The sequence below is a fragment of the Notothenia rossii genome, assembly GCF_949606895.1.
Source record: "Notothenia rossii genome assembly, chromosome: 9".
Taxonomy (NCBI): domain Eukaryota; kingdom Metazoa; phylum Chordata; class Actinopteri; order Perciformes; family Nototheniidae; genus Notothenia; species Notothenia rossii.
Genome location: NC_136907.1, coordinates 29,240,056 through 29,255,382, shown reverse-complemented (window position 1 = coordinate 29,255,382; position 15,327 = coordinate 29,240,056). Strand labels below are relative to the sequence as shown.

The 15,327-nt window shown below is 40.6% G+C and overlaps 1 protein-coding gene across 3 annotated transcripts in view; it reads right to left on the bottom strand.

The window, feature by feature from the left end:
• The window catches only part of dscama (Down syndrome cell adhesion molecule a), a 91,866-nt gene that overhangs the window by 53,917 nt on the left and 22,622 nt on the right, over nt 1–15,327 (bottom strand). For all 3 annotated transcript variants that reach the window (XM_079651751.1, XM_079651749.1, XM_079651750.1), the window contains exons 2-3: nt 12,698–13,015; nt 12,441–12,590 (exon numbers count right to left, since the gene is read on the bottom strand). In XM_079651751.1, coding sequence (XP_079507877.1) covers nt 12,441–12,590; nt 12,698–13,015 — 468 coding nt within the window. The remainder of the gene's footprint in view (nt 1–12,440; nt 12,591–12,697; nt 13,016–15,327) is intronic.

Sequence of the window (15,327 nt, the reverse complement as noted above, 5' to 3'; positions counted from 1 at the left end):
GAAGAGATCAAAGCACTAGAAGACACAATGTAATCAGGAGAAATGTCTACACCCCAAGAATCAGGCCGAAAGAGCAGAGGTTTATCCACTATTAGAACATGTGCTGGGACTCATTCATTGACGGATGACATACTGATGGAATGATGTCTGCTCACGAATGCTGAGGTCAACACACGGAGGTCAGCAGATTTTTAAATGGTCTGCATTGGTATTAGGTTGTTGTGAAAACAATTACAAAAATCCGAAAAAAGCTAAAAAGTATGCCGAGAAAATGTTTCAAGTTATTGATCAGTACTTTGCATGTTTCTTTTGTGGAAATAAACCTTCATTTTTTTGTCAACATTTCTTGGTTCAAGCTATTTTTGTTAAAACGTTTATAACAAATAAAGCTTTAAAATAGTAATCAGGACAAAATCAGCTATAACAAAAAGTGCACTGAAAAAACTCAAATGTTGTCTTCAATTAAATGTACAATATGATGTAAACAGATTTCACATAACTGTATTAGGTTAGTTGTAAGTAATCATATTAAGTTGAACCAAATATGTTTTATTTAAAATGAATATTATTTAATTAAAGTCAACATTTCAGTTTTTTTAGTGTGGTCCCTCGTGTTAACTATGATTTTAGGGATGTGTTGAAGGCAGTTTAATCTCAAGGTATATTTGATACAGATGTTGTGTAGAAACTGCGGGTGTGCACAAGGTCACATAATCTGGGTTCCATTTTGCAGTGTCAGCAGCTCGTCCGACACACCTGGGACACAGGAAGATAAACGCACATGTACAGTATAAGTTTAAACCTGCGCCTCGCTTACACTGAGAGCAGAGGCGGCAGCTCAGAGCTGCTGCAGGGGAAAGCAGAAAGTGGCCAACACACACAGCGAGAGGAATATCTGCTGAGAGACAGAGCAGCTTATCTTCCCACCACAGCTAATATGAGCTTCTCAATTAGATGAAAGGCTCTCTCTCTTTCTCTAATTTTTTGTTCAATTTCTCCAGGCAATTTATTTAGGGTGGGGGGGAGAAAAAAGAAAAGAAAAAGGGAGCTGAACCCGAGCAAAGCGTATTGGCCAAACGCACAACGAGTCATAGCAAGCTGCAGCCAATCAGGAGCCGCTCACAGTGTCGACTCAGGCCCTCAGCAACAACACCACTATTTACTGTATGCAAGAGAAAAATCTATTTGGGGTTTATCACTGCTCCTCCAACAAACCACACAACACAAAAATACGTTATATTTAATTGTCTTTACAAATTAACGTTATATATTTATACAAATTAATGCATTTAAAACAAGCACTGTAATTATCTGGAAGTGTGTTTTATTTATTGACGGCTACAGAAAGAGCATAATGCTATTAAACACGTTTGTGTTACTTTCAGAAGAGATATCTTTAGTTCATTCTGCATTATGGATTAACTCCGATTGTGCAAAGGAACCTTCATGCGTATATTTATCAGTTTCATTTCTTTGTCCTCTGAATTATGGCAGAGTGGAACTAAAGGATTATGCAAGCGTCTCCCAAAAATTATGTTTCCTCACCTTTGACAAAATAATGCAAAGTTGGTTGGCAGGAATATTTTATCTTTATTCTTTCAATACCTGACATTTGCATGTAGAATGACATTTTTATCTTGTATTATTATCATTTTTAATATTATTATTTTAAGCCATTCAGTTCAAACATACAAATATATCTTTAACGAAATATTGCATAATCAGATCAAAGGAAAGTCTTGAGCACAATTAGTAGCCCTAGAATGAATATACATGTAGCTGTGTTAAGTTTTAATTTGATCAAAAGAAAACATTTGATTAAATACTTAAATAATTACATTACTTAAATATTATTATTATTATTATTATTATTATTTTCTATTTAATAATCAGATGACTCTTGCAGTGAAAAGAAAATTAGCATTGCATTTTTCTTCAGCTAAAATTGTGTATACAATTTGAGTTACATTCCTTCTTTATACTGTCAAAAATAACATAATAAAGAATTGTTATACATGTTTTGTATTATGTCTAATAATATAACATCATTTATATTTAAAATCAAGATTACTAAATACAAAAATCCACCTTTTGTATCTAAGTTCAATCGTTTCTGTTAAATACCTTACTGTTGGAAAAATGCTCGATTACAAAAACTAAATGAAAAAAAAATCTTCAAATCACCTTCAATAAACGGATTCTCTCATCCTTCCTCACCATCTGCTCCTCCTCTCGTTTTATTCAGAGTCAAGGTTACACATCACAGCCTGAACAAATAGTGCTACAGGAGTGGAGATATACATGACAGGGCACCTGGGCAACAACCCCCCCCCCCCCCCCCCCTGCCTGGGATGTCCATCTATCACAGTGATTCACCACACCTTTCCCACAGGTCACCTTTATCCTCGCACAGCTGAATTAATCCACTTCATTATTTGTTTTGATTAGCATCGCGGAACGGAGGGAGGAATCATTGTTGCTATAATGTTCTGAATGACAGCTAAGGTTGGCATCTCCTCTTGCAAATGTTGGATTTAGTTGCTCATATTTTAATTTCATGAAATATATTTTCTTGCAACTGAGGGGATTTTGTGGATTGGATTTAGCTGAAGTAGAAATTAATTATCTGTGAAGGATATGAAGCCAAATTTGAGGCCTGCTGAGCTTTTGCGCGTAAACGACCATGATTTATTGAAGTGTTAAAGTGTCAGTATTAACAAAGGGAGGCCCACGTCAGGCCGGGCCATGGGGTGATTCTTTCAATTCTTCTTGTCCCTTGTTACTATCATAAGGAATTAAAACAGAGGCATGTCGTGAGTCTGCATCAAAGTCATGATCCGTCTTTCTTCCTTGCCGTAAAATGGTGTACAGAGAGGTACACGTCCGTTTTTAATGTGTGAATATTCTGTAAAAATGCTTTGGCAAAAACATATTTTGTCCATGCCAATAAAGCTTTTGAATTGATATGAAGAGAGATGGGGGAGATGGAGGGAGAGGCTGTGAATAGACGGAGTGAGTGGCATGCATGGAAAACCCCTCTGTCTCTCAGAGACACTGCAGCAGCTGCATGCAAGCGATAAGAGCAACCATTCACAGCCAAACCCCCCCTTACCTCCTCCTACACACCAACACACACAAATGCACTCTTCTACTTTCCCTCAACACACAGACAAACACACCCACACACACACACACACACACACACACACACACACACACACACACACACACACACACACACACACACACACACACACACACACACACACACACACACATTTATATGCACACCAGCCTCTCTGCAGGTTCCGTACATAGATGCTGCGATTTGGAGCAGCCTTTTTTGCCAGTCAAAGGTCTTCCCTGCAAATCATTTTGTTCTTTTTCTCTGACGTCAAAGTACAGCCGGCTGGAACACGGGTGAGATGGAGGTGTGGGGGGAATCACCTTTTTTTAAATCACTCACGTAACACTCGGCAGGGAGCAACACACTGACTGACTCTCATCTAGCTGTGCCTCACTTCTGATTTTTTAGTTTTTTCTATCACTGTCCCATATTGAAAATGATGTTTAAATGTCTCTCTGTCCTATCATCTTATGTCCTCCTTTCCTGAAAAGCGTGTAGAATCATCGTCTCTGCGCCAAAACAGCAACAGGTATATCACCGTGCGTTCCAAAGATATGTGTAAATGCATCATCCGTGTCATGTTGCTTTATCCATGCTGTGATCTTTGTGGACCAACATCCCTCCATACTCGTGCATACATACTAATTCTGTATATTTATATTGGGCTCCAGAGATTCTCTAATGATATATATCTTTCTAGTGTTGATATGTTTACTTTTACTGTTCATTTTCTTTTATTTTGACTCATATGCAATGCCTTGATGTAACAAAAAAAATCGAAATATGTTCTTTTCTGTCATCCTCTGCCATAATTTTCTGTAAAGTGGGTATCATCATCGTCGTCTATGCACCAAAACAGCCACTCAAATGTGCCACCGAGCATTCCGAATATATTTTAGCCTGAATGCATCATCCATATCATGTTGCTTCCTCCATCTTAGACAGGAAGTGATTGTTGTGGACCAACATCCCTCCATTCTTGTGATTCCAAATGTATTCTGCATATTTACATTGTGTATAGAGATATTGTATGTATTTATGTTACATTTATATTTTTATTTTATTTTATGCATGCTGCTGCAACAAAAACAGTCTGGGATGAATAAAGAACATTTAATCCAATCTAATCACACAAAGACACACAACCTGCCCAGAACTTTATCTGGCACCTCATCATGAACACAACTACATTTTTGTATTAATGTGAATATTCAGAACTACCTCTATACCAATCACTTTGATCCACTGATAACATCCAGGCCCAAATCCATACCGTCCAGAGAATATCTAAGTGCCAATTAATTGGTGGCTCCTTCCACGATTAGCTCATGTTGCGCTTATAGCTAATCTGTATCTTGGCAGGGAGCCACGCATGACCTGGCTTCCCTCCAGGTCTGGGAGCAGCCATGAGGCAGCACGGAGCCGCCTGCAGAAGATGAGCCAGACTGCAGCGGCACCGGAGACCTCACTGTTTATCAAAGATTAAGCAGTGTTTAGTATCTCTACCCCCACCCTCCTCCTCCTCTTGGCTGCGATCAAATATACACACACACACACCAACTGCAGCTCACACCCTAATTGTTCCCAGCCCCGAGAGTTTAATAAAGAACAAATTGTGGTTATTGGTTAGCAAACAGCACAGTAGAGGTGGGAGTGCGATCATTGCAGCGGCAGTGCGGTAAGAGACAGAAAGGGCATTGGCCGATTTAATGAATCTCTCCGTCAGTCTCAGCAGGCCGGGTGGAGAGAGCTGTGGTGAGCACTATGCAATACTCATCTTATTATAACGGCTAAACGTTTACCTGTTATCTTAAGGTAATGTCAGGTAGGTCTGACACAATCTTAATACCTGACTTTTCCTAAAATAGAGGGCAGGAATGAGTCCATTTGTGACTGCTTCCTTCAACTCATATACATTGTTTTGGGGAATTTATTTTGTATTTAAACGTAATATTATTGCTTTCAACTAACCTAATAAAGTCATTTGAAATGTGTTGACATAACACACTTAATTAAAGTCAACGCGTCAGTTTTTTCAGTATACTTAACGTCATTGAGCCAAATATTAGCCACCTTTAGCTTAGCGGTGGTGAGCACAGCCATGTGACCATTATGCAGTTTGATTATAGCTTAACGTCAGCTATTTACTTCTGGCATCACATTTACATTTCAAAAATCAAAAATGTTTTGTTATTGTGGAAATGATCCTGATGAACTAGTTGCAATGTGTGTTTGCCTCAGATCTTATTTTCTGCAATGTGCTTAAATCGCCTAAAAATACCATTGTTTTTCGTTGAGGGAGCCCTTGCAATGCTAACTTCCCGGTCGGCCTACAAAAATACTTCATCACTGCACCAGCGTCACTCCATGTCTACACCTCTTTGGATTTCAACGCAGTGGACAGCAAGACAGCCCATCATGCTTCCAAATAGCCATCCATATTTTATTTGTGGGGAGGTGGAATGGTATTCCACTATTATTACATAATTGATCAACCCAAATCGTGCACCAACCGTAGGAATAATACATTGTAGTATCTTATTTTCACATTTTTGTTTATTCTTATCTACATTTTCTCGATTTTATGTCATTTTGTTAAAACAATACATACATTTCCGAAAGGTATATAAGTAATATAATATTTTCTTTAGGACAATTATAGTGTAGCAATACTTATATAAGTATACTTATATATTAAGTATCATTCAAATCTAGGAGTGTAACGGTATCTGTATTCGTCCCCTACTGTACCGTCATGCTGCAGAGCCACTATTTCAAGCATACTATGTCATTGAGTGCCGCCGAAGTACTGTTCCAATGTCCAGCATACTTGGAAATCTACCGAGCCCGGCGTACTCCGTTTGGAGAAATATCGAGGCTGCACATGAGTAGACTCCGCGGTCTTAAAATCCCCACAATGCTTTGCGCACGGACCAATTTCCCCCAATCTGTGGTGGAAAATGTAAGGCGGGGCCTCTTATATGACACACACCTGCACACTTGAGAGAGAGCAGCGAAGGGGGGGAACAAGATGTAATACGGTTTCCTGATAAACGTTACCTAATACAACTCCACACAACCTTCGGAGCTGTACCGGAGGGGAGAGAGAGAGCAGGGAAGGGGCAGCTATCTTGGTGAGTGATCGGCGTTAGCTACAGAATGTTAGCTAACGTCACATCACAACGTTGTAAAGTTAGCTATCATATATCAGGCTATAAACTATATAACTAAACCTGCACAAACACAATACTGCACCATGATTACAAGTGGTTAAATACAATGTAAAACTACCGAAAAATACCAGCTCACTAAAACACAACCGCTCAACACAACTGCTCAACGCAACTACTAACTATTCCCGCGGTCAGAGAGCGGAGATGTTTACCCTTTGTGATGTAATATGACGCGTTTGACGTATGACCTTAAAAAAGCAGTTTTTTAAAGCAGAGCTCAAAATTGCTCCTTTCCCTCTGAATTCCTGCCCTTATGTCTCGTAAGACATATCAAATCCTGCATTCACTTTTTTAATTGTAATTTTCAAGCAAGTTTAAGCATAAATGTAGAAAGAAAAAAAAACCTGCAAGTTGCTCTTTAAACAACAAATGAAGAACAAGAAGAAAACACAACAAAGCTAACAAAATACAAGAAGAAGAAAAATTAGTGTTGCGAGTTCAGATAACAAACAGGAGCTAGAAGACCCACCTGCTTCTTTTAAATCAGATGTGTGGGAACATTTCGGGTTCCCTGTGGACTACAATAACGATGGATTGCGAGTGGAGGATCGGATGAAGACGGTGTGTCGTGTCGGCGTTGTTCGACAGCGGTGCGGTATGCTAATGGTAACACACGCCAAACATGCTAATTCATATCAGAAGGTATCAGCCAGCCAGATTTGCCAATCACCGGAGCCCGGCAAAAGACAACAGCAGTTCAACAGCTTATCCCCGCTGTTTTTAAGAAGCCAATAGAGCCGAGAGACCAAAAGAAATAACGAAAGCTTTTGGCATATATTTTTCATTATGCAATAGTAGAGGACCCCGGCTTTTATTGATTGTGATTGAAAGTGATTGAAACCCTTATTATTATTATTGTTATTATTATCTTATTATTTATTTAGTAATATCTTCAAGACATTCTTTTTAGTTTTACAGCTTATTGAACCTTTTTGTTTGACATCAGCCATTATAGATAATACGGCCATCTGAGTGTGTGTGGTACTGTTTGTGTTTTGTTTTTAACTGTGTAATACAGTTAATTATTCAAAATGTTAGGGTTCCTTATTTTTAAACTGAAACTTGCACTAATGTTCAAAAATAAATAAGAACAAACCTGGAATTATGCATTTGGGACTTCTTTTTGCTTTTTCTTGTTGTACCGAACCCGTACCGAACCGTGACCCCCAAACCGAGGTACCTACCGAACCGTGTATTCTGTGAACCGTTACACCTCTATTAAAATCCAAATATTTATTGCAGGTTAGATTAAAAAATTCTATATTGTTTATTGTGTGACAGTCAGTAGATGTCATCCTAGCAAAATGGTTAACAAATAAATCACAATAGTAATGAATACTTATATCCATGTTATCATTCATTGTTACATCAGGTTTTTTAAGAAACATCATTTGAAATTGTTGTCATGGGGCTCAGTGTGTTTGTGAGTTTTTTCATCGTAAAGCAGAACCTGCTGTTTGCAACCCGCCCAGCCCGAGTGTATCTATCCACCCGTCATGTTCCCATAATGCTTTGTGGCAGCTGCAGCCAGATTCATGCACACAAGTATTGATTTTCTTCCCAGTTTTTTTCTTTTTCTTCCGTCAGCGCAACCCTTTATTTACCTCACTAAGCCCCTGCCACTGGGTGCGAGACAAATTCAACACGAGAGCCGCTAACCTGAATCCATTCTCATGTATCTGCTGTTCCTCTGCCGCAGAGTGTAATCCTGCACTGTGTGGGATGTATGTGTAGGTATGCACGTGTGTGTTTGTGCCGTCCGTCCGCACAAACACTTAATTCTCCACAGGCCACCTGACCCATTTTTCTGAGTGAATAACAAAACTCCAGCCAATCATTCCGGAAAAAGACTGTCACACGTCAGAGTCCTAACCCTGCCTGTCGACAGGGATGCAGAAAACAGAGTAAGTTAACCTCCCCCTCCTTCTCCCTCTATATCTCCAGCACAGAGGGACCAGTAAAGCCATTACCCACCCACCCCAGCTCAAGGTTGTACTGTGCCAATGGCTGCACTTCCTAGCATGCTAAGAAAAGGGCAAAACCAACAGCGAGCAAGGCTGCTCCTGACAAAAGGCATTCATTAAACCGCACCACCTCCAGCTACAGTTTAACGCAGATTACATTCCACCCTCCAGATAACAGTTACAGTAAGTTACCATCCTCTAAAAATACACCGAAGCTTCGATGAAGGAAGGCAAAGATTTTACTTTTTAATTTGCTTTCATTAAATGTTAATTAAATCTTTATGTAAACATGCTTAACACAGAGTTGCTCACACACCTGATTCAGAACACCTCAGGGTGGACTCAATGTATCCATAGTGACAAGCATCACTTGCATACATCTACATTTGCATGGTTCCAGCCCTATTTTGTAGCTGTCTTGGAATGGAAGACAGTAGGAACGTCCAGCCTTTTCCTAGTAACCCTTGGTATTTACTTCAAGGGCCCATTATACACAGACAATTACTCGGACATGGTGCGCCTGGCTCCCCTCCCTCTCCAGACTGGCAGCAGAAATAACTCCAACACATCCCAAATGTCAACAAACATGACATGACAACTGGTAGATGCAGAAGCTGCCTCAGCAAATGTTCAGACTCAAAGTGTTGGAGCAATCTCCTCACACAACTATCTCACTATCCTAACAACCAGCAGCACTGGTAGAATAGAATAGAAAATATATTATAATCACACAGGTCGTTGACACCGGAGACATTACTATTTCAAAGTTTGTAAAAAATGTTCTGAAAAATAGCTTGTAGCAAGAAATGTGTCAATGAAACACTTTTAAAAAGGGTTATTTGCACAATAAGTTGACTAAAAATCCAACATGAATATTAATGTGGGTAAAAAACACCTTACTTATATAAAATGACCGAAAATGGATGGATGCACATTCCAAAGAGGGAGCATGAGCAAAAACAGAAAGATGGAAGCTGCAGAGAGATGAGGGAGCAGAGAGAATCTCTGTGTGATGGCCGGCGGCCCTGGTGCTTAGCTCATGTGCTGAATAAAAAGGAGTCCCTGTCTGTGTGTGTGTGTGTATTTATGTGTGTGTGTGTGAGTCTCTGCAGTAATGCTGGGGGGTCAGCCCCCTCTCAGGCCTACTGCTGCTGAATGCAGTGCAAGCAGCATCGGGCCAAGGCAAATGACTACAAGGCCTCCTCAGAGACTGCAGCGTGGCTGCACCTGGGGAGGGGCCCTGCTCAGCAACATAGCCTCCGCTGGCCCCCACCCATCAGCTACACTAATCATGACCCAGGCCCTTCAGCGGGCATATGTCATGTCTAAAGTACAAAAGTGTGGAATCTGTTCCTGACTGGATAAATGAGTTATAATCCCTCAAAATCTGATCACAGTGATGGTCAGCTGGGCCTTCTCATACTCTTAACTACAGTACATTACCACAGATGGTGAAAATGTCCACTGAAATAAGCTAAAGATAGATAACTGAGAACTTAAATTATCTTCTTCAAACAGGAAGCAGCAGTCGCATGCAGAGCTTGTGCTCCAGGCGTTGCAAGTAAAGTAAGTCATTAACAAAGTTTATACAACGCCAATAGTTACAGTATGATAGGCTTTCCATAAGAGCCTCAAGGCTGCTGGGGCTTTACCAGAACTGACCATCACTCCTATAAGCTAGCTAGCTAGCAAAGATGGTTTGCGGTACCACACCATTAAAGACTGCTCAAGTGACCGTGCAATATTAACGGTGCCTACGTTTAGAAAACAGTCCAGTGGTACCTTACTTTAATAGTAAAAAAAAACATTTTTAACTTTTAATTGTATAGTTCACTTTTTACCAGTTGCAGCTAGTTGCGTACCTTCCGTTATGTAGCCGAGATGGCGACTGTTGGGTGCAAGAAGTCTACAGGGTTCCACATTCAACTTGTACACCATCCAGGTACAAGCATGCATATGACACACAACTGTTCTCATATTAAGTCACAAATGTAAAGGAAAATAAGTCAGAAAATAAAACTCTGTTGCAACATTAGCAATAGCAGGTAATATATTTTTTCCTCCTGGTAAAACAAGTTTAAAAGTCAAGAGCAAAAAGTGGATATTTTCTACAGACAAACACCAGACCACGCTATAAAACTGCTTATAGAGTGCCACAGTGACGCCTCCTAAAACCCGGAAGTAAGTTAGCATTTTACCACTTCCGGTTCCTTCGACAAAAACCAATGCAATTTTGTCACGATCTTGGTGTTATGTCACGGTTTTAGTTTTTTCTGTCTGGTAATGGGTTTCGTTCTCCTATTCTGTTCTCCCTGTCTCTTGTTGTCCTTCCTGTGTTTTTCCTCCTGTGTCTGATTGTCTCATTGTGATCACCTGTTGCCCTTGTGTTTCTGCCTCCCTTACCCAGCTATGTCTCGTCCTGTGATTACCCTTCTCTGTATTTAGTCTTGTCTTCCCCTGTGTGCCTTGTCGGTTCATTGTCTTTCCTGTCTCCCTCCATGTTGGTGACGGTCAGTTTTGGTGTAATTGTTACCTTGTGCTACCTGTGTTTTTCATGCCATGTTTTTTGTGTTCATCAGCTTTTAAAATAAAGCTCACCTTTTGTTTCTTGATCTTTTACCTTTTTTTGTAGTCTGCATTTGGGTCTTACCTTTTCCGCGATCATAACAAATTTCTCCATAGGATTTTGGAAAATAGCTCGAAATAAGGTCTGTGGTTGACACAAATTGAAGAGACGGATCACGTTTTGTTCAGCCGGATAATATCCACATGTCTACCCTACTTTTATAATTTTCGAATCATAAATCTAATCAATAGATTTATGATAGATATATTTATGATTAGAACATTTTTAAGGACTTTACTTCCGGGTTTTAGGACGCGTCACTGTGGCTCTCTATTGGACAGCTATACTGCACTGTACATTTTATTGGATGTCCTGACCCTATGCATTTTTTATCATGTTTTGCCATTCTTTTCTAATGGACACCAGGGCTCATTGTTAGTCTACTCTGCAATAACTCAAAAAAGATCTACGTCCATTGAGACCAACACATCATGCTACACTTCATTTCACAAAGTTTTTTGTTTGAATTCCAAGTGTTGATAATATTTTTGTCGATTAAAAATAAAATGTGTTGAAGCTCGGTCATGGAGATGCGGGGGTTAAGCCATCTTGCATTGCGCTGTCAGCTACGTGCACATAGACTTACAGACAAGGACCCACGCACACAAATAGTGCACTTAAAACGTGTGTAGCAGAGGATGAGGGAAATGGACGGTGTGTCAGTAGGATGCGTTCACTGAGACGTGAAGAAGGACCATTTGCTCATGGATTCATAGGCTTCCGTCATCCATTATTTAGCATGGAGACGAGCAGTGGATTGGTGGCTGGATGATTTTTCTGACAGCGTTTACATGGCTGATGGCTACAGACATGACGATTTTTGCTGCTTTGTTTTGATGGTGCGGAAACTTTTTTTCTTCAAACGCACCAATGTATTCTCAATAAGAAAAGTATAGATTCCATCCTAGCATTCAGCTATTTTTGCAAACACGCTTGCGGCAAATCCATTCATGAACAATTAAGAGATTGCTATATATTTCAACATGGCCAATTTCGCCTCAGAGGACAATTGTGAAACGTCAACAAAAAAAGCAGTTGCTGGCCAGCGTTTGCCCTCCATGCAAAAGCTAAATGACATTGGCCTTTGTCTATTGAGTTTGCTAAATGCCCCACATAAAGTGTATTTGCCCCCCAAGGCTGGGAAACAATCGCGCAGGCGAGCGTTCCATTAAAGTGATTTGAATGATCAGAGTGCTGCAGTGCTTCCTATCAACCAGAGAAATGGGTCAATACTGTGAGGCTAAGTGACATGGTTGGCAGCCTGCGCTCCCGTGGAAGAGGAGCGGGACCTCACTGTCACTGGGTCAGACAGACTGGTAACATTCGTAGGGTTAGCTCAGACAACAGAACTCATCCCAGGTCAGCAAAGAGGTAAACAACAGAATCCTTATCAGTAGCTTAATACTGACGCCACATTTCCAACTCCCACACACTGAGCTTTCGGACATTGAGCAGTGGTTAGTGTAGTAAAGAAAGATGCCATGACTTACTTTCAGCGTTGATTGACATTGTGTCTTTCTCCCAGGACACAACAGTGATGTAGGCCTCCACTGAGGAAGGGATAATGCACTTGAAGACCGCCACATTTCCTCTCATGGCTTTCTGGTCCTCCACCCGGACAGTGTAGGGCTCTCGTAGGACTGACAGGAGGGACAGATTGGTGTTTGAGACAGAAAACCTGCTTGTAAGGCAAGCTCATAATGGACCATGATTGATGGATTGATGAAGTGTAGAAATTCAAACTTACCAGCCTTAATGTGTACATCTTGGCTCCTGATTCTCCCTGATGGGTTCTCTGCTGTGCAATAGTAGGTGGTGTCGTGGATGAGTTTGCTAAAGCTGGAAGGGGGGATATTGAAGATCTGAAGGGTGCCATTGGGGTGCACATGGCGGATCCCTGGCACATCATAGATCTCCTCGCTGGTGGCCAGGTACCAGCGCAGCGAGACGGGGGGCACGCCTACGGCGGGACAGGGCACCAATGTCCCTGTGGTGCTGGCAAACACTACCTCTTGCACAGATGCATTGACAAAATATAAGCTGGAACGTAGATCTTCACAGAAAACTGCAGAGAGAGACAAAAAAAAAAGTTAGACAAGCTCCTTTTTAACCTCCTAACAAAACATAAACATAGAGTGGTGGCTTATTTTGTAGGCCGACCCGGAAGCAGGGGCGGACTGGGAGGAAAAAGTGGCCCGGGGATTAATTGACAGACAGGCCCACTTAATGCACGGCATGTATCGGCCGGCCGGCGACGAAAGTATGTTACTTAACAAAAAAACCTATGCATTTAATATTATTTTGGACCATTATTCATATAGTAGTCACATTACCTGAGCCCTTGAGTTGCCTAGAGCAAAAATAGTTAGAGCATATATTTATTCATTTTAATGTTAACAGATCATTGATGCAATACAATTTCAACCCAATTTGCCTGACTTGACGTTTGGAATAAAATATGGGCGTAGGAAGCATCCTCAATGTGGGTGAGACCATTTAACAGGGGGTGTGGGCAGGTGGTGGACCTCTCCTCCTCTAGGGGGGTCCGGGGGTATGCTCCCCCGGGAAGATATTTTTTTTAAATGTTGAAGTTAAATGCATCAATCTGGTGCACTTTGTGAGCAAAATTAGGGACTAAATCTATGGATACATCTCTCAACACCCATATGAAACAGAACTGTAAACAGATTTACTTTTTCTTTCAACATTTATTTGAACAGCAAGTGGAGGCAAAAGTGACTGCACCCAAAACAATAAACCTGCTAGCTAACTAGCCTAAACTCAGTGACAGAATGTTGGCAACACATTCTTCTCCACAGCCGTGCGACCTCTGAGTCAGACGTCACTTCCCCCTTTTCCATCCTACGGGTACAGCCACTCCCCCTGAACCCCGTTTCCCTGCCAATCTGATAGATAGAACATAGGTAGCCTATCAAAACTGCCCAGCCCAGCCCAGTGGGGTGTGAGCCACACCCCTCCAGGGAGGGGCCGGAACACTTATAAATGTGGGCCGGTAGGATTTAGGTAAAGAAAAAAAAGAAAAAGAAAGATTATTATTATTATTATTTCGATGTGTTGAAGTTTATCAGTCTCATTTAGTCAGTTATTAACAGACATATTTGATGTTGTAAAACAAAACATGATCATATAAAGATCTTATCTTCAGGCATCTAACCTAAAACATGTTCAAAAACTTGTCGACTTAGAGATGAGGGAACTAGAAAGTAAAATGCTAAATGCTATTTGCAGGTTTCAGAACTCATTTCTGCACCTCTCTATTGTATGCTATAGGATTTTAATTAAACTGACCAGTCACTATTGTGCAAGCTACCCACTTCATTGCAGAATAACAATTATATTTGACAGAATTGTGCTATCTTTTCTTTGAATTTAGGCTGAGTGTGTATTTCTCTGGTTGGACCGGCTGCAGGAGAGTGTTGCTTATTGTCTATGAAGAGACATTGCAGCAAAGCTGTGGGAGAACAGCAATGGATGTGAAATAACAGAGCCAGTCTGTAGACACATCCGTGCTCTAAAGCATGCACATCTGTGAAAACAACCCTGAAAAGCTGACTATGGACTGAGAAAAAGGAAGCTTTTCTGATGATCAATTGCACATTGTAGTTGCAAGGATGTAAATTGTAAATTGTCTTCCCTGTCGTATATACTGACTAAACTGAACATATTGTGGTAGTTGACTGTTTTTTGAACAAAACACGAAACCCTACAGAATACACACAAATATATCGACAACTTTCCAGGCTTAAGAGACCCTTCTGAATAAAAAATAGTCCATGTTTAATATAAGGTGCTATATACATATTGTGTGAGTAACAATCTTCGAAATACATTTTGGTGTTCTCAAGGTTTTATTTGTCTCCTTTCCAATGTGTTTGTCAATTGTTCTCATGACAAAGTCACTGCATCTATACTTTCATTAGAATAAAAAGTGACATTGCTTCTGTGGCTTCCAAAAGGTTTCATATTAGACCTTAAAAGGTCATCCTGTATTGTAACAACTATACTGTTGCTGTGTGAGAATCAGCTTCCATGATTTTAATCTGGATATTGGCAACCAAATGGCCCTTACAGCCGGCATGCAGTCGATGTGTCATGTTCATGTACACATTGATTGCAGACGGTGTTTCCAAGTCATCTTAACTGATGAGGCATGTCAATGTAATGTGATGCACTTTCCCTGCAGTAAGTTACTGTGCTGGATAAAAACTGACAATGTAACTCTTTGCTGTAATGGGCAACCCACACTGCTGGCACCAGGCCAGGATATGAATATTGGCTGGATCCCAAGAAAGGGCGGAGGACTTTAATACATCCACTGCCTTTTTATTTTTTTACTGCTGTTTGAGTTAAACAGTA